This window comes from Vulpes vulpes, chromosome 14 (genome assembly GCF_048418805.1).
Source record: "Vulpes vulpes isolate BD-2025 chromosome 14, VulVul3, whole genome shotgun sequence".
Taxonomy (NCBI): domain Eukaryota; kingdom Metazoa; phylum Chordata; class Mammalia; order Carnivora; family Canidae; genus Vulpes; species Vulpes vulpes.
This window is the reverse complement of record NC_132793.1, coordinates 49,704,418-49,724,433: the sequence shown is the minus strand read 5'-3', so window position 1 is coordinate 49,724,433 and position 20,016 is coordinate 49,704,418. Positions and strand designations below refer to the sequence as shown.

Sequence of the window (20,016 nt, the reverse complement as noted above, 5' to 3'; positions counted from 1 at the left end):
GTACACCCTCCTTCTGACTCCTGCCACCAACCCTCTTTTTTTTTCCTCCCATGTGTACCACTCCCAATCTTAGTTGGCAAGAGAGACCAAAAAATTGTACTATAGCACCATCTTCTGGAAAACAAAGGAAGGCTCTTAACTATCAACCTGTTGAACTAATAAAACCAAAGTAAACAAAACCTTGCTTAAACAAGAAAGGTGCTCACCACTTCAAATGCAGGGACAGAAGCATTTCTCATCAAACACAATGAAAAAGTCACAGTGATATGGTATCGCAAGAAGAAAATAACAATTTTCCAGCAACTGAACCCAAAAATGCATGGAATATTGCAATCTGACTGATAAAGAATTTAAACAAGCCATTATAAAGAAATTCAATAAACTATAAGAAAACTCAGAAAGGCAATACAATGATCTCAGAATAAAATTAACAAACAGAAGGAACACTTTACCAAAGAAATTAAAATTCTACAAAAGAACCAAGCAGAAATTCTAGAACTAAAAAACCTAATAAATGAAATGAAGAATGCATTAGAATGCACTGGAAATAGAGCAGATCATATGGAAGAGAGAATTAGTAAGCTTGAGGATAGAAATACAGAAATGATTCAGGTGGAAGAAGAAAAAGAACTAAGATTTTTTTAAAGTGAACCCTCTAAGAACTATGTGACTCCATTACAAATGCCAACTTAAGAATAATGGGTATACCAGAAGGAGAGAGAGGGGAAGCAGAGAGAATATTTAAAGAAATAATAGCTGAGAACTTCCCATATCAGAGAAAGCAACTTGACATACACAAGTTCATAAAGCTAAAAGAACATCTTATCTTCTCAACATAGAAAGACCTTCTCCAAGAAACACTTTATTAAAACCATCAAAAGTCAATGATTCAAAAAAGAATTTCAGAGACAATGAAGAGAAAAGACAGTAACATACAGACACCCCCATTAAGCTAACAGATTTCTCAGCAGAAACTCTACAGGCCAAGAGAGAGTAGAACGACATATCCAAAATATTGAAGATAAAAATCACCAGCCAAGAAAATTCTCTCCAGTAGTTATCCTTCAGATGGAAAGAAGGAAGTTTTTTCCTGACAAGAAAAGCTTACCACAACTAGACCTGCCTTAAACATTCCAAGGAGTTCTTCAAATGGATACAAAAAGACAAAAGTATGAAAAACTCTGATTAAGGTGATAAAAAGAATAAGAATATTATAACTTTTAAGAATAGTATATTAAACTCAACTATTGCATGTAGGTTAAAGGAAAAGGGCATTAAAAATAACTTTAGCTACTACTACAACTTGGTAATGAAATCACAGCATAAAAAGAGATAATTTGTGACATCAAAAATACTAAATGGGAAGAGAAAAAGATGTAACTTTTATATGTGAATAAAGACAAGTTGCTATCAGCAGAAAAAGGACTTTTTTTTTTTTTTAAGTAGGCTCCATGCTGTGCCTCCAATGCAGGTCCTGAACTCAGGACCATGAGATCAAGACCTGATCTGAGATCAAGAGTCAGATGCCTAATCGACTGAACCACCCAGGTGCTCTGAAAAAGACTGTTTTGTCTGAGATGCTTTATGTAAACTTCATGGTAACCACAAAGCAAAAATCGATGTTAGACACATGAAACATAAAAAGGGGGGGGCACATACTGAGCAAATCACCATGGAAAACCACCAATTTACAAAGGTGGGCAGAGAAGGAAAAAGAAACCATGGGGAAACAAAATAACCAGAAGGCAAAAGACAAAATGGCAGCATTAAATACTTCCATATCAATATCCCCCTAAATGTAAATAGACTGAACTCACCAATCAAAAGGCACAGAGTGGCTGGCTAGATTAAAAACAAAACAAAACAAAAGCCAACTATAAGCTGCCTGCAAGAGATTTCAACTCTAAAGACACACATAGGCTCAGAGTGAAAGCATGGTAGACAATATTCCAAGCAAACAGAAACAAAACAAAGGCTGATAAAGTCAAAATAGCAAGGCAGCCTGGGTGGCCCAGCGGTTTAGCGCCTGCCTTTGGCCCAAGGGGTGATTCTGGAGTCCCGGGATCTAGTCCCACATTGGGCTCCCTGCATGGAGCCTGCTTCTCTCTCTCTCTCTCTCTCTCTCTCTCTCTCTCTCTCTCTCATGAATATATAAATAAAATCTTTTAAAAAAAATAGCCTTGAAGCAAAAAGGGTAACAACAAAAAAGGTCATAGTATAATGATAAAGGGATCAATATATCAAGAAGATATGTCATAGACATATACACCTCTCCCAATACCCAAGCACCAAAATATATTAAGGAACTAATAACAGACTTTAAGGGTGAAATGGACAATACAATAATTGTAGAGGACTTGAATACATTACTATCAGCAATCGATAGATTATACAGACAAAAAAAAAACCCAAAATGTTAGAATTGAATCATACTTTAGAACAAATGAACTCAGTAGACATCTACAGAACATTCCATCCAACAGCAGAATACACATTCTTCTCAATTGGACATGAAATAGGCCACAAAACAAATCTTAGCAAATTTAAGAAGATTGAAGTCCTATCATCTTCTCTATGATGGTATGAAACAAGACATCAAAAATAAGAGAAAAGTGAGTAGATCTACAAATGTGTGAAAACTAAACAACACACTTCTAAACAACCATTGGGTCAATGAGTAAATCAAAAGCAAAATAAAACAAATTATATCAAAATAAATGAAAACGCAACATATCAAATACTGCAAAAAGTTCTAAAAGGAAAGTTTATGGTAATAAATGCACAAACTAAGAACTTAGAAGAATCTTAAATACACAACCAAACTTTATACTTCAGGAAACTAGAAAAAAAAAAAAAAAAAGAACAAAGTAAGCCCAAACATAGGAAAGGAAATATCAAGGATCAGTGCAGAAATAAATGGGAGAACTGAAACCAAACCAAACCAAACCAAACCTAAACGTAGAAAAGATCAATAAAGCTAAGGGCTGGTTCTTTAAAAAGATTGACAAAATTAACAAACCTTATCCAGACTAACTTTAAAGGGTCGGGGGTGGGAGGGGGAGGAGAGGACTCAAAATTAGAAATGAAAGAAGACATTACAACTGACATTACAGAAATACATGGAATCATGAGACTGCACCATGAACAATTACATGCCAACAAATTATATAACCTAGAAGAAATGAGTACATTTCTAGAAACACAAAATGTACCAAGACTGAATCAGGAATAGAAAATCTGAGCAGACCAGTAATAAGCAAAGACATTTGAGTAATCAAAACACTCCCAACACAGAAAACTCCAGGGCCAGATGGCTTCACTACATAATTCTACCAAACACTTAAGGAATACCAATCCTCCCCAACTCTTCCAAAATATCAAGGAGAAGGGAACACCTCTAAACTTCTTCTACATGGCCAGCACTACTTTAACAAAACCAGACTGGATACTATAAGAAAGGAAAGCTACAGACCAATATTCATGATGAATATAGATACAAGAATTCTCAACAAAATATTAGCAAACCAAATTCAAGAACACACTGAAAGGATTATACACCATGACCAAAAGAGTTATCCCTGGAAGCAAGGATTGTTCAACAGATGCCAATCAATAAATGTAATTCATCACATTAAAAAAATGAAAGATAAAAATTACACAATCATCTCAAGGATGACCAAGGAAACGCATTTGACAAAACAACATCTTTTCATGATAAAAAACCCTTAAGAGAGTGGGTATAGAATGAATATACCTCAACATAACTAAAGCCATATAAGACAAACCTACAGCTAACATTATAGTCAATGGATAAAAATTGAAAACATTTTCCCTGAGAGGAGAAAAAAGGCAAAGATGTTCACTCCCACTATTCAGTAAAGAACTAGAATTCCTAGCTAAAGCAATTAGGCAAGGTAAAGAGATACAAGGCATCCAAACTAGAAGGGGAAAAGCAGAATTGTTGTTCCTATATATGATCCTATATGTAGGAAATCCCAAACAGTCAAAAAAATGCTGGAATTAATCATTTCCATACAGTAGTAAGATACAGAAATTAACATACAGAAATCAACTGTATTCTTTTACACTAATAAAGTCTCTGAAAAAGAAACAAAACAATACCACTCACAACAGCATCAAAAACAACAAAATACTTAGGAATAAACCGAGCCAAAGAAGTGAGAGGTCCATACGATGAAAACTATGAAACTTTGCTGAAATTGAAGACACAAACAAATGGAAAGATATCCATGTTCATGGATCAGAAGAATTAATACTGTTAAAATGCCCATACTGCTCAAAGTCAACTACAGATTCAAAGCAATTCCCATGAAAATACCCAAGGTATACTACACACAAAAATACGAGACACAATTCTAAAATTTAAGTGGAACCACTTAAGTCCCCTAATAGCCAAAGCAAACCTGAGAAAAAAAGAAAGAGATACCATGTTTCTATATTTCCAATGTACTACAAACCCATAGTAATACAACAGGTTGGTACTGGCACAAAAATGAGACATCGACCAACAGAACAGAATAGAGTGCCCAGAATTAAACCTCAGCATATGTGGTCAAGTAGTGTTCCACAAGGGAGCCACGAATATCCAGTGGGGAAAGGAAAGTCTCAATACATGGTGCTGGGAAACTGGAGAAATGCAGGCAGAACAATGAAACTGGACCCTTATATCTCACACGATTCACACAAAAATTTAACTCAAAATCGATCAGAAACTTAAAACATAAGACTTTATACCATAAACTCCTAGAAGAAAACACAGGGAAGAAGCTCACTGATACTGGTCTTGGCAATACTTTGTGGGGAATGACACAAAAAGCCCACACAACAAAAGAAAAATTCAACAACCTGGACGACATTAGACTTAAACACTTCTCAACTGCAAAAGAATTAACTTAATGAAAAGAGACAAGGTAGAGAATGGGAGAAATTTTTTGCAAAGCATATATTGAATAAGGAGTTAATTCCCAAAATATATGAAGAGCTCAGTCAACTCAGTAGCAAAAAAAAAAAAAAATCAATTTTTAAAATGGGCAAAAGAACTAAAGAGACATTTCTCCAAAGAGGACATCAAAATGATCAACAGACACATGAAAAATGGCTCAGCATGACTAAATAGGAAAATGCAAACCCAAACCACAATGAGATATCACTTCACCCTGTTAGAATGCCTATCATCAAGACAACAGGTGTTGACAAGGATGTGGTGAAAAAGAAACCATTATACATTGTTGGTGGGGATGTAAACAGGTCCAACCATTATAGAAAACAATATGGAGAGTTCTCAAAAAAATCGAAAATAGGTCTACCATACAATCAATCCAGCAACTCTAACTCTGGTAATGTATCCAAAGGGAATGTAAATAGGATTTCAAAGAAATACATGCACTCCTGTGTTTACTGAAGCATTAATCACAATAGCCCAGATATGGAAACACCCCAAATGTCCACCAATGGATGAATATATAAAAAAGACGTGGTATCAATACACAATAGAACATTATTCAGGAGAATATCCTCCCATTTGTGACAACATGGACAGACCACAAGCACATTATACTAAGCAAGGTAAGTCAGAGAAAGACATACTATATATTCCTTGTTAAGTGAAATCTAAAAAGTCAAACCTGTACGAAGCAAAGTAAAATGGTAGTTAACAGGTGATAGAACCGGAAGAGTGATGATCTTACAGGTCCACACTTGGAATGAGAAGCAAGTAAGCCATTGGCTATAACGCCCAGTATAATGAATAGAGACAATAATATCCTACTATAATTATGTGCCAAATATCACTCTGTTGGCAATATTACAATTTATAAAGTGTATCAAAGTAATACCTGTACATCTTAAACTTATCCAATGTTACATGCCAAGTTTATTTTTTAAAAAAGAACACAGGGGATCCCTGGGTGGCTCAGTGGTTTAGCACCTGCCCTTGGCCCAGAGCGTGATCCTGGAGACCTGGGATCGAGTCCCACGTCAGGCTCCCTACATGGAGCGTGCTTCTCTCTCTGCCTGGGTCTCTGCCTCTCTGTCTCTGTGTCGTAAATAAATAAATAAGAATAAATAAATAAAAATAAAAATAAAAATAAAAATAAATAAATAAAATCTTTAAAAAATAAAAAAAGAACACAATTCACATGATAAGCCAAACAAAACACAAAAGAAAACAAAAACAGATTTTATTTTTGTTTTCTGTCACACAACTTTGTCTTCCCATAAGGCTATCATTTTGACTCTAGTTGACCTGCATTTGAAACTGGATCTTTTTTACACCTCACCTGTGCCATTTTTAAGATCTTACCTTCCCATCATGATACTATGAATGGAAAACTCTTGGGGTTGATGCTGTATTGAAGCCAGACACCTGTCATCTACATATAAAGACACTATAGTGAAGTGGCAGCTCAAGCTATAACCCCAATGACACCATCCCTGTACAGACCAAGGCTCCAGTGGAAAGGCAGGAGAGGACAGGGAACAGTACAGCTAGGTGAGGACTGACTGATCTCTCAGGCAAGACTGCAGGTCAACTGTAGTCGCATGCTGGGGACGGGGTGGAGGGGTAAAGCACGTTTCTGTCACTGGGGGCTGGAGTTCACTTCTCACACCCCTTAGGTCTCTAGAAGTCTTAGCCCTTTAAATGACTGATGGGAGCTGATGATCTAACCAATTTTTTAATAATTAAATCACAAAGCCTCAAGGATCAGGAGCTCATCTCTGAAGACCCGTTCAGGCACTTTTTCCTCTCTTAAACTGAAAATTATGGTTAAGCCATGCTAACTATCAACATTTCCAAACTTTACTCTTCCATAATGGATCTTGACACCATACCTTCAAAATGCATGTATGACACAGAACCACTGTCAACTGTGTTTTCATTCTAAAACTAGAAACAAGAAGGGAAACAAAACAGAACCAAAAAGGGAATCATCGTGAAACTGTAAGCGTTCTTTGAAAAGTTGCTAGCAGCAATTCATAGCTTAATAATATATAGGCACCACCAGGTAAATCTTCCAGTTATTATTTATCATAATTTTCCTAAGAATTAAATATTATATTATAAAGAAAAAAAACCTTTTTAGAAAATCTACTAAATTATAGAACAGAGGGAAAAGGAACTAATGTATCCAGGCTCTTTATCTAGAGGTTTTCCTTGTAACTTCAAGACAAACCTGAGAAGATATACAGTTTTTACAATTCAAAGATTAGAAGCTGAAGGCTCAGAGAAGTTAAATTACTTAATCTAAATTAATCAGAAAGCAACTATAAACAAACATATTTGATGTTTTGTGAAGGAGATACAGATTCCTTTTTTCCTTTCGTGAACTAGAAGTAGGAAGATTTAAGACATTTAGGAATTTTTTGCAGCTCTTTTTTTTTTATTATTTTAATCTCCCTCTCTTCATATATATGCACTCCACATCAAGGAGGAGGCACTCTCTAGTAAGTCACTATGATTTTCACTAAAGCCAGTGGAGGGAAAAAAAAAATACCATCTTTCTAAAAGTGCCTCCACCTTCACATAGATTTCCTAATAATAACTAGAGAGATGCAGAGCGCAGAAAAAAAAAAAAAGTCCCTTAATCAAAATGAAGTTCTGAAAATCAAGAGACGGCAATTGAAAAAATAAACATAAAAATCTTTTTAATTTTTTTTTAACTGCTCAAGGCTTTGCCATAAGATAAATTTCCCACCAGGGGAAAGAAAGCAGCCCTGTAGACTCAGAAGTCAGGAGGTACCCAAGTTCCAACCCCTACACTTAAAGGTCGTTGGGTCCTTGAGCAAATTACTTAGCCTCTCAGATTCCACGTATATAAAAATGGAGATTTTTATAGGTCTGTAAAAATCTACAAAAAGGACAAAATAAACAGGATTGTTCAATTACGACCTCAGAGATTCATCTTGAATTGCCTGGCAACCAGCTAGCTAGAAGTAGGGGGCCTACGAGTGCTTCAGCTGGTGGAGTCCCCCCTCCACCCCAGGGGCCTGGGCAGCTGGCACTTCCCGCCTGAATGGCCACAGGTGCTCTCAGCACGCTTTTGCCAGGAGCACCTGGGCTCTCCCTCCTGAAGTCTCCAGATGCAAAACTTGTGAGCCAACTAAGCAGCATCAGAGACAAAGTTTCAGGTCAGAACTTTACCAGTCTTTGCAGATGTGCAAAAATCAGTTATTTGTCAGTTTACAGGGATTCAAGGCCTAAGCTTAGAAAATATGTTTATGAGAAACTTCAGACGCAAACAGTAGATGTGGGAACTGGTTTTTGAAAATTTGGCCTTCAGAGTTCTCAATCCTTAGCCTTAAGGTAAATTTATGGTATTTTTAATAACAGAGAAAAGGAAAATACTATGCTTTGAAGTAGAAGAATTATATGCCTGTTTTTTTGGCTGCCGTTTTAGGATATAGTAAGAGAACCACAATGATTGTTTTTTTTAATGCTGAGGGACAAAAAAACATGCATCCAATAGCATGCCCCACTAACTTAAAGCAAACCCCTGCCCCAAAAAAAGACAATATAAAATAGAAAAACAATGAATTTCCTTTTGAAATTTTTCAAAAAAGAAAGAAGTCAGATCTGCAAATCACTCAGAGTAAAATATCTGTTTATCAACATACAAAAGGCTGAATTCTTGGTTTCAAAGAAACAGGCTGAAAACACAAGTGAAGAAAAATATTTCTGGAAAAAAATTATAGGTCATGAGATATAGCTGATGCTTCATCAGTAAGGAAGCTCCATTTTCTCCTTAATAGTAAATTTTCAGATTTTCACACCAAAATAAGTACACTTTAGGGCTCCAGGGCAATAATGAACCCTATTCTCCCAAGTTCCCTGTCCCCCTACCCATCCTGTGGGGGGTCTATTTGTGGGGGGGCTCCTTGCCCCCCGACACTCAGGTATTTTAATGGCATGGATCTCAAAAAATGAAAAATCATTTTTTCAAGATTAATGATGAATGATGGTCATCAGTGGACTGTAGGCTCTGATGGGAAGCTTAAGTCACCAATCCTTCAAAACCTACAGGACTGTGAGTCATAACCTCACCCCACTACTCTTTTGTCTCATTTTCCTCTGCCTTTGCATATTCGCCTCCCCCCCCAACCCTCACCCACATCGCCCCATTGGTAACTGGCTCTAGCAGACCTCTTCTCAGTTGGTCTCTCATCTTTCCTGCTGCTCATAACACCTATTTCTCTCTTTTGGGGCTTAAGATTGGTTGATTGATTTGAGAGAGGGAGAGAGGATGTGCACGCACGAGAGAGAGGATCTGGAGCAGAGTCATTCACACTGGGCTGGATCCCACACCCTGGAGGCCGTGCCCTGAGCCAAAACCAAGAATCAGAGGCTTGACCCGCTGAGCTACTTGCCAACATGTCTCCTCTTCTCTCTCTCTCTGCTTTTCCTTTGTGTCCCGGCAGGAACCATTCATCTCCATCTGCCTTTTATTCTTTTACTATTTTATTGACCCTTTCCCCTATATCCTTCATCTTCTCTTATCAATATCCAGTTTCTTCTGTTTTTCTAGTTTTCTATCTTTTTCTTTAACTGACCATAATGAGAAGCCAAAGTCACTTGTTCAAGGTCCCCTCTCTGGTCCCAGATGGATTTTCTCCCATGTCTTTGGTTCTTGAGAATGTACGGAATACATTCGGGGATCCTAAAGTAAATCTCAATACCCCTGATATTTGAAGCTGGCATTTTCATTGTACTTTGATATATTGCAACCTAACAAATATTTATAGTATATGCTGAAGAATATTTTTATGATATTTCTTTCAACGAGACTCCCAAAGTCCAGGCTGTGAGATCCTTCAATTCAAATGTATATGTCCTCCTCACTGATTTTAGAATTCCGGAAAAAATGCTCAAGACTATGTCAGAACTCCTCTCAAGCATTTGTCTATTTTTCTGTGGACCGTTTATGTATACAAAAGCCAAGCCTGCACACTGGCCTTATTTCATCCAGTTATTATACCTCCAATAGAGTCTGCCTTTGGGTAGCAAAAGTCTCATAATTTTGGAGCACAAGTAATGAGTTAGACAATGCTGAGTTCGAATCTAAAAGCTGGTTCATTGGGAAAATAATATAAAATGAATAAAACACTAATTAAGAAGAATAAAAGGGACAAAATGCAAATACACAAAATGAGAATTGGTTGAGGAAGAAAATAAACAGAAACAGAAGAATCTTAATATACTACTTTGGTCTTGTGGCCAAATAAATTCTGACAAATGAGGTAATATTCAAAGAGCATAATCTGCTAAAATTGACTAAAGAAGATAGAGAAATATCTAAAGAGAATGACGTTCAGGATTGATACTCCAGGTGTTTTAATGGCATGGATCTCAAACAGTAATAACTGAATTTAGCTCTACTGTGCATTCTGGCTGAATCGGCCTTGCCAATAGCCATTTAAAAATAGAAAAATTTGACAAAGAGCTACCCTAAGAAGAGGCATTAGGTACCAAACCTTGAATGAGTAGATATTCCAAATTACTGAAATTCTTTTAATTCTTTTAGATTAGTAAATACTTGCAAAGCTAAGTAAAAAAGATACAAACTCAATAGAAAAATGGGCAAAAGGAATAAAGAGTTGATTCCCATATAAACAAAGGCTCTTAACAAATGAAAGTTATTTAAACCACTCACCTTAAGAAAACTATATTTAGAAACCACATTTCACTTTTCAGATTATCAAAGCCCAAAAGTTTGTCAACAGCCCCTATTGGAAAGACTAGAGAAACAAGTACTCCCAGATATTGCTGGTGGGGATATAAATGTGCACAATTCCTCTGAAAGACAATTTGGAAATATCTACCAAAATTATAAAAGCATATTCAGAAATCACACTTCCAAGAATTTATCCCACAGGCACTCTTCCACATGTATAAAAAGACAGATGACCGAAGGTTAAATTCTGTGATAGTACATAGTAGTAGACAATCTAAAACAACCCAGATGCGGGCCAATAGGAAGCCGATTTAATCAGTTACTGATTAAATAAACTATGGTACATCCATACTAAGAAAAACATTGTAACAGATTTAAAAAATGATGAGAAAATTCTCTATATACTGGCATGAAAAAAAATCTAAGAAATGAAGTTAAATAAAAAATGTAAGATGCCACATGGTATATTTAGTATGCTAACTTTCATGTAAAAATGGGGAGAAAATGTAAAATATTCTTATAATTTATTTTGTTTTTACTTTATAGACCCTGAAGGATACACAAGCAATTAATGGTAGGGACAGATAGGGGTAGACTGGGCAAATGAAGGTTGGTAACTGGAGGGAGGCTTTCACCATATTAGAACATTGATTATATATATTATATACAATATATATATACACATATATATATTTCTTTTTTCTTAAACACAAGGAAATAGTTGCTTAGAAGAGAGTGCTTGCCTATGCTACAAGAGCTACAAGTTGTTGAAGCCAAGATTCGAATTGGAAAAGAGAAACTGAGTTAAATAACATGGCATAGGATTTTTTATAATTTGTGTGACTTTGAAATGCAGGGTATTAGAATAACAGGACTATTTTGAATAATGCTTCACTTTACCTTACAGTAACACGTAGAACTCTCTTCTTCACGGAATCCTTCTTTTTCAGATATTTCACCGAATCCTGTTTTTTCAATGGTACTTTCAAAGGAAGAAGATGGGCATCGGCAGAAGAGAAGAACAGTTTGGAAAGAGTGCTGGCAATTCTCCAGCCTATATATTTAGAGAAAATTTCATCCCCAACATCTGATGAGACTTTTGTACTATGATTAGTGAAGGGGTCAGTTGGATCATTTAACTCAGCCTGTTGAAAGAAAAGAAAAAGGAATCAGTTGAAATAAATAGATGAGAGGGAAAATGATAGATTTTTAAATAAAAGATAAATGTATATTCATCTTCTCTAATGTTGCATTTTTTAAAGATTTTATTTATTTATTAATGAGAGACACAGAGAGGAGAGAGAGAGAGAAGAGACATAAGCAGGCTCCATGCAGGGAGCCCAATGCAGGACTCGATTCCAGGACTCCAGAATCAGGCCCTGGGCCGAAGGCAGGCACTAATGTTGCATTCTTCTTGCTAAATAAAAATAACCTTTATAAGGAAAAAAGCAGATTCCCCAAAATTGTAAGTTTTTAATGAAATAAACAATTAAGCCTGAACAAAACTCATCTTGAAATTTCAAAAACTTTAAAATCCTTTTTAAAAAGGAAATTTATTGAGGGAGAGAGAAAGCACTAGTAGGGGGAGAAAAAAAGTGGGGGAACAGAGGGAAAGAGAATCCCAAGCAGACTTCGCACTAAGCACAAGGCCCACTGCCAGGCTTCATCTCACACCTGAGCCGAAACCAAGAGTCAGACTGTACCTGGTTGGACTTGCCACCCAGGCACCCCTTAATTATATAATTTCTATTTTAAATTTTGTATGGTTCTCACATATGAATTTCATACTTAGAGTATTTATTAGGAAATTAAGCAATTGGTTGAAGTAATGTACAGGTTTCATTAAATCAAAATTTCTCTGTGCATCATCTAAACTTTGAAGCCAAAAAATGTCTATTGAACACAACTTGTGCTCAGCAAAAAAAAAAGGGGGGGGGGCCTTTGTATTTGGCTCACATTGAAGATGTTCTAAGACTCAGACTTAAATTTAATATGTTCTAATCTTAAAAAAAAAAACCTAACAAAAAAATTCCTCAATATTTAAGTAATTTTGTTAGGAAAGAGCTATTTTCTGAAATTTCCTTTTTATGTTCAATGTCCATGACTGATTTTTTAAATTATTTGAGAGAAGAGAGTGAGTGAGAGAGAGAGAGAGAGAATGGTGGTTCAAGTGGGGGAGAGGAGCAGAGGGAGGGGGAGAGGCAGGTTCTCCCCTGAGCAGGGAGCCCAATGCAGGACTCGACCCCAGGACCCTGAGATCATGACATGACCCGAAGGCAGACGCTTAAGGAACAGAGCCACCCAGGCACCCCATCGGGACTTATTTTTCATTACATCTTCTCTTGAAATGGCTACAGGCATGTTATTTCCTGCTAGAATTGGTAGTGATAAATGAAGATGTAAGTTCCAAAAGCTCAGGTGTCACATTTTTTTTTAATGTTCACAATATGTTCATGTTAGGAACTCTCTCTTGTAAATAAATTGGATGCTGTCCCCTTTCATTAAGATCTTTATGTTTTTCTATTCAATATTACCCATCTTCAGGCAGTTTATACCAATCACTCAAGTTTCACTTTTTTGTGTGCCTCTTGATCATATGGTTAGAAAATTAAGGAACAGAAAATGTTTTTCTGCATATGAACATCCAACTTAAACTTTTTAAGATTCCAAGAACAGGTGTGGCTCAATCAAATTACTATTTGACGACTGACTATTGCATTATTTAGACAAAATTATAGTGGGGGAAAAATGAGAGCAAACTCATGATAAAAACTGAAAAAATATGAAGGGTTAAAGCAATGAAAAAAATAGCAATAGGCAGGTAAGTAAGTGGGGAGGACTGTGAAAGCTCTGGGGGTGGGAAAGAGTAAAATGCAAAAAACATGTAGGTTTATAGTATATAGTCAAAAGAACAATTATTTTAAACTATTCCCAGTTATTGCATATCTTGATTATTTACTAGGTTGAAATCACAGAGCATTCAATGTGAAGAAATTAAACTGTATAGGACACTTCGTAGCTGCTGTGACTTTGAGGAAATTAATGCCTCAAAGCCTGCAGGTTTAGCTGTTAAAAGGTAATTACAGTCCCTGTAGGTTTTTAGCCATTTCGTTTTATTTACAGTTTGTGTTCAATACAAATCCATTCCAGAACATGAGAAGTTACTGAGAATAAAGGCATAAATACCCAAACACAATACATAACCCAAAATAGATGCACGACATTCAGGTAGGAAACAAAAGGTCAGGTTCAATCACACACTCAGTAGCTGGAGATCTGCTGAATGTGGGTTCCTGGGGAGATGGCTAACGATTAAAAAAAATGACCTTAGTTATCAAGACTACCGCGGAGATAGTAGACACTGGAACACGTAAGCATCAGTGTGCAACCATGGGAACAAAAGACTTTAAGGAATATCTATTTTTAAAAGGTTTCTGTGCCTCGAGGCAGCTGTGAAAGACTTAACATTCCAGAATTCAGCCCGCGTTAGGCTTAGGGCCAGGCTCTAACTATCTAAAAATATTGACTGATAACAGAAAGCGTTCCAAATGAGGCTATTCTGATTCATAGAGTTTCTTCAAAAAGTATTTACAAAAAAAGCACAAAAATTATTCCATGCTTCACTTCCCAGATAGTTGACTTACCGTTTGATTCACATATTTGCCTTTTTAATTTCAAGGCGAGTCGATTTTACCTTCAAAACAGATCTTCTAAATTGTAAAAAGTATTCAGCATATGCAGAAATAAAGAGCATTTTGAAATTAGTGGAGGTCAGTGCACTTTTTTGGAATCATTTTATCTACATGAACCGGACGCTTTTGTTGCCCAGGAAATGGTGGTATCGATCCCGGGTCTCGGCACAAAAAAGAAAGAGGAAAGAAAGGAAAGAATGGAAAGAAAGGAAAGAAAGGGAAGAAAGGAAAGAAAGGAAAGAAAGAGGTGATAAAGATTAAAGCAAAGTTAACCCATTATGCTTGGATTTGAGGTAGACTTAGTCCATCCCTATTGTCTGGTACACGGCAGTTACTACAGAAAAAAGGCCAATGCGACGTCCAATCCAGAGCCTGAAAGCCAAGAGTTCAGTTCTCGAGAAACAGTGAGAGCCTAACAACTTAAAGCTGCATCCAGAGCATCTTGGCCTTAAATGCGCCCGGCTGAAGCATCAGGGCATCACAGCCACACCTGGGCGCACCTGCCAACGTACCATCTATAGAAGCTTACAAGCTTTGTGTGTTCTCTTACAGCCCTGCCGAACCAAATGAAACCTGATTCTCTTCCCCATCTCATCCTTTCTCTCTAGAGAAGACAAAATCTACTCTCGTTTTTAAGGTAAGATTCTAGGTGCCTGTACTTCTTAAACCACATTTAAGAAAATCATCTTCACTAATTTTGGATGTTGTTTCCCTTCATCTTGTACTTGCAACTCCAGCAGATTTAATATTGGGATTCACCATTTAGTCAAACGCTTCACCTGCTCTCCAAACCATTCAATTCTGGGATCCTCCACATTTTCTGTGTCAATAAAATAAGGTATGGAATTAGCAGATTCAATGAACACCTGTTTCTTCCTCCTTGCACTGGAGGTCTACACACCATCTGGATAGAATTTATTTTTTAAATCTTTTTTAAAGATTGTTATTTATTCATGAGAGACACAGAGACAGAGGTAGAGACACTGGCCGAGGGAGAAGCAGGCTCCATGCAGGGAATCCGATGTGGAACTCGATCCCAGGGCCCCGGGGGTCATGCCCTGAGCCCAAGGCAGGCGCTCAACTGCTGAGCCAGGTGCCCTGGATTGGATTTAGAAAAAAGAGGCCCCCTCATCCATAGGGATGCATTCCAAGACCCTCAGTGGATGCCTGAAACCATGATAGTACGGAACCCAATATGTATTATGTTTTCCCTATAATCAGGTTTAAATTACAAATTAGGCACAGTAAAGATAAAAAGTTAACAATAACAAAATGGAACAATTATAACAATTCCACAATAAAAGATAAGTGAATGTGGCCTCTCTTTGTCTTTCAAAATGTCTCTCTCGTAGTCACCGTTCTTCATGCGATGATGTGAGATGTTAAAATGCCTACGTGATGAGCAGGGAGGTGAAGGACGCAGGTGTGGTGACAGCATTTACATGATTGGTTGGGAGCATCAGCTGCTTCCAGACCCCAGGTGGCCACAGGTAACTAAAACCCCTGACGGAGAAGCCGCTGATAAAGGAGGCCTACCCTATAAATGGGTCTTGGCTTGAGCCTCCTAAGACCAGAGATCCAGGACAGAGAATAAGACCATAAAGACACAGGTTGTTGACTGCGAGCAGCTAGATTCGGGAGGAGGTACTGGAAAGCATCACAACAGTTGCTTGATTTGAATAAATCTGCTTGAGCAGGAGCCGCACCAGAAGCAGCAGCCCTGGGCTGCATCTGGCCCCCAAAGCTATGCCCAGGCTCCCCTCCTACTTGCACCCATGGGGCAGTCTCATCAGATGCCAGGAGCATGGACAACCTCCAGGCCGGGTCGGCGCAGGCAAGGCGGTCAGGACCCATACAATTTATCCCGCTTACCTTCCCTGGCTCAATTTTTTATAAGAAGATGTACTTCGAAACCAATAATAATGTGTAGTATTATACAAATACATTGCTATGAGCTCTTCTTCCATTGTAAGAGTGATGGATGAGGGGCACCCGGGTGGTTCAGCCGGTTAAAGACTTGCCTTTGGCTCGGGTCATGAGCTCAGGGTCCCAGGACAAAGCCCCAGCTCCCTGGTCTGTGGGAGAGTCTGCTTCTCCTTCTCCCTCTGCCCCTTCCCCCACCACCCCCACTCCTGCTCGTGCTCACTCTCTCTCAAGTTCTCTAGCTCTCTCTGAAATAAATAAAATCTTTTTTAAAAAAGCGATGGATCAATAAATGTGAGTAAATGAATAAACCAACAAATATAATTTTTGGTAAATTTCTGGTAAAACACAGTGTTTCCAGATGCAACGTTACCCTGCATCACAGGACATTACAGGACGCTGACGGTGTTGTCATCATGACTCCTTTGGCTACTCGTTGCTTTCTTCCTTCCCCCTAACAGATAAGTTGTAGATCCAGACGCCAGTTATTCCAAGAAGCAAAATGAAGGCATTTCTGCATCTCCTGGTTCACTGATGGAAAGCCCAGGCCAAGTTCTCTCCCCCATCAGTGTTCAAGGCCTTCAACTAAGGGAAATAGTCTCAAATATCAGTCAAATGCATATTTGCCGTATCTAGAAAAGATTTTGTTTGCTTTCCTGGAGGAAGAACCAGCAAATCATATGAACTTTGCAAATGGATCTGAAACCAGCTGTGGCTTTTCCCTTGATTAGTTGAGCACGCAAACTTCGGGAGACGGTACCTCTCTAGGCCTGTGTTGTGTTTAGTTCAGTTCTGTCACGTTTTCCAATCGTGATATGGAGACAATAATAACCACTCTCAGAGTTTTGCAAGGGTTAACTTAACAGGCGGAGGGAAGCTCAAGTACCCGTTTCTGTGAGGAATTCCTTGAGACTAAGAGCACCAATGCTGCGGCCTTTGCGGGTTGCCCCAGAGAAGACTCACTACAGCCTCTCTGCAAGGCTGAAAACGGTTTTGTTAGATTGTCCCTTTTACATTATTAGCAAATTTGTGAAACAGAATCATGATTAGACTACCATAGTCATCTCTTTTTTAAAGTCTTCCTTCTCTTAAAGCCATTATTCTAATGTTATAATCCAGAGACTCAAAGGCCAACTACACATAAATATATATCTATACTTCTTGGAAGTAGACAACATATTAATGACCATTCCTTACATTAAATTCCAAATTCATGAATTTACTTCTGCTTAGCCTACCAGTAAAACATGACCTCAAACTCCATTTTTTGACATTATTCATTACTTACATTTTTATCATTTTTGTCCCTATCTTTTAGCAATGCCCATGTAGGCTTTAAAATTCAGAATTTTCCTTATGGTATTATTGAAACTTGACATTTTTTACTAAGAAAAGCCTATTGCTAAATTTTTATGTTAACTTTACTAATCTAGTATTAAAATTGGGAAAGTGGTGTTAAAGAATATTTCTCTCACACACATATTCTAGCCGTGTTGAGGAGAGATGCCCACCCTGCTGTTTTTGTATCGGGCATAATGGTGGTAAAAAACAAAAAACAGAAAACAAACAAAAAACCAACATTCATGTAGGTTAGCAAGAAGATGAACAAATCAGCACAAAGGAAAATTCTCCAAGGCATTATGTTGTAGTAGCAAATGGCAAGTAAATAAATAAGAGCCTCTCCAGAGTTTTTAATTTTCTATCAATAATTCAGGAAATGTAACAAACACATTAACATGTAAGCTAGTTCACACTCTGTTTGATATGAAAGAATAAAAAAGAAAGTAACAGGGTGGCAGCCATTGCAGCAGAGTTTACAGCAAATTCTGTTTCTCTTATCTCTCTCTGTTGTGTCTCTACGTCTCCTCAAGTGATCCTAGAGCTGGGAAGATTCAACTTGTTTGCAGGAAAAAAATGACAGTTTTATTCTTTAAATTTCAAAATTTAAATAGAAGTGAGTCACTGGTAGACCCAAAAGATCATTTCCTACAAGAGCTACAAAATCTCACAACCGAGGACAGCATGAGAAACTCCTATTAAAATAGTGATCCTTAGATCATCATCACACATCACTACTTGGGAGCATGTTAGAAATACAGAATTTCAGGGGTACCTGGGTGGCTCAGTGGTTGAGCGTCTGCCTTGGGCACAGGTTGTGACCCCGGGGTCCCGGGATCGAGTCCTGCTTGCCCCCCCTGCTGGGAAACTGCTTCTTCCTCTGTGTCTCTGCCTCTCTCTGTGTGCCTTTCACAAATAAATCTTAAAAAAAAAAAAAAAATGTTTCTTTCCTTCTAAAAAAAAAAAAAAGAAGAAGAAGAAATCCAATTTTAGGCCCCAGTCCTATATGTCTTAAAGTCTAAGAAGAACTGATGTAGTAGATTAAGAAAAGGGCTAAGAGGGGAATATCTGTCTCTCCAGTTGTGTGATTTTTGCACAAGTTATTTAACGTCTCTGAGCATGCTTCCTTATTCCTAAAACGGGATGATCAAAATATTCTCCTTTATAGTCTTATTAAAAAGGTTAAACACAAAACTGAATATATTTTCTAGCACGGTATCTGATAGACAAAAACTCTTCAATAAATATTAGTGCCTTGTTCATATTTAATCTTGGAGCGAGGACGCAGCAGAGTGGAAATAGCAGAGCCTTTGGGTAAGCTCACTCGTTGAGGTATCCACCCCTAGCCACTTATTTAATGTGTTTAGGCTCAGACACTCCCATCTGTGTGGGTGACGGTGGCGGTGGGAGACTTACAGGGTATAGATGAGTTAATATACGTAAAACACTTAGCATAGGGAGCCTGGCGCACTGTAAGTTCTACAAATAGTTTTGTTCTCTTAAAACAGTGTATCTGTTACATTACACTTCTATCGGTAAGTGTTTAAGAGACTGTACTCTTCCAAAAATACATCTCCCTTTCTACACTCAGAGTTTCCATTTATGTCAAAAAAGAGCCATATGTGGAGGAGGAGAGAGGTAGATACTGAGAGAATAGAGGCTAATAGTGTTGTTTGTTCTATTTTGCTGCTTTATAGAGTGCCTTAGGAGTATGGGAATATCATTAAGAATAAAAATAAATTTTAGTTTAAAGATCCCACCATGAAATGTGAACCACGAAGTGCGTTACTTGAAGAGTCAAAGGTACTCCGAGTAAAGTCACATATTCATTTTAGCTATACATCTTTCTTTTTGATATTTTAGGTCATATACCAGATGGAAGAAAGCATTTATACATGATGACTTTTCCTAGATGTGCCAACATATGCTGCTGAATTGCCTGTACAGAAGAGCCTTGCTCATTGCAAGTCTCCCTGGAAGTATTTCAAACAAAGCACATCAATTAACATTTGTTTATTATGCCACTATGAGTATATGACGGTTTTTGATTTCTTTCCCAAGTACTCAGGCAACAGTTGGGTTTATATTGAATTTGTCAGAAGAAGGGCTCATGTTTAGGGATCTATTTAGAATTGTTTTTCATTTCAAACATGCTATTAAATATTTCACCTCTCCTGTAACCTCCATTAAGCATCAAATTTCATGAACAGATAAAACCCGAATTATAGGTGATAGAATGCTATCATGGATTAAAAAAAGCATGCAAGACGTGAAGGATTCCATAATAGAGTCAGTAAAAGATTTGCCAGGGATTAGATAAATTGAGGTATTAAGTACAAAATTTTATTCATTAAATTCAATAGTTTATCATATGA

The 20,016-nt window shown here is 37.5% G+C and overlaps 1 protein-coding gene across 5 annotated transcripts in view; it reads right to left on the bottom strand.

Annotated features, from left to right (window-relative positions):
* Positions 1-20,016, bottom strand: part of TMEM232 (transmembrane protein 232) — a 223,570-nt gene that overhangs the window by 101,424 nt on the left and 102,130 nt on the right. For all 5 annotated transcript variants that reach the window (XM_025993000.2, XM_072736590.1, XM_072736593.1 and 2 more), the window contains one exon: positions 11,589-11,833. In XM_025993000.2, coding sequence (XP_025848785.2) covers positions 11,589-11,833 — 245 coding nt within the window. The remainder of the gene's footprint in view (positions 1-11,588; positions 11,834-20,016) is intronic.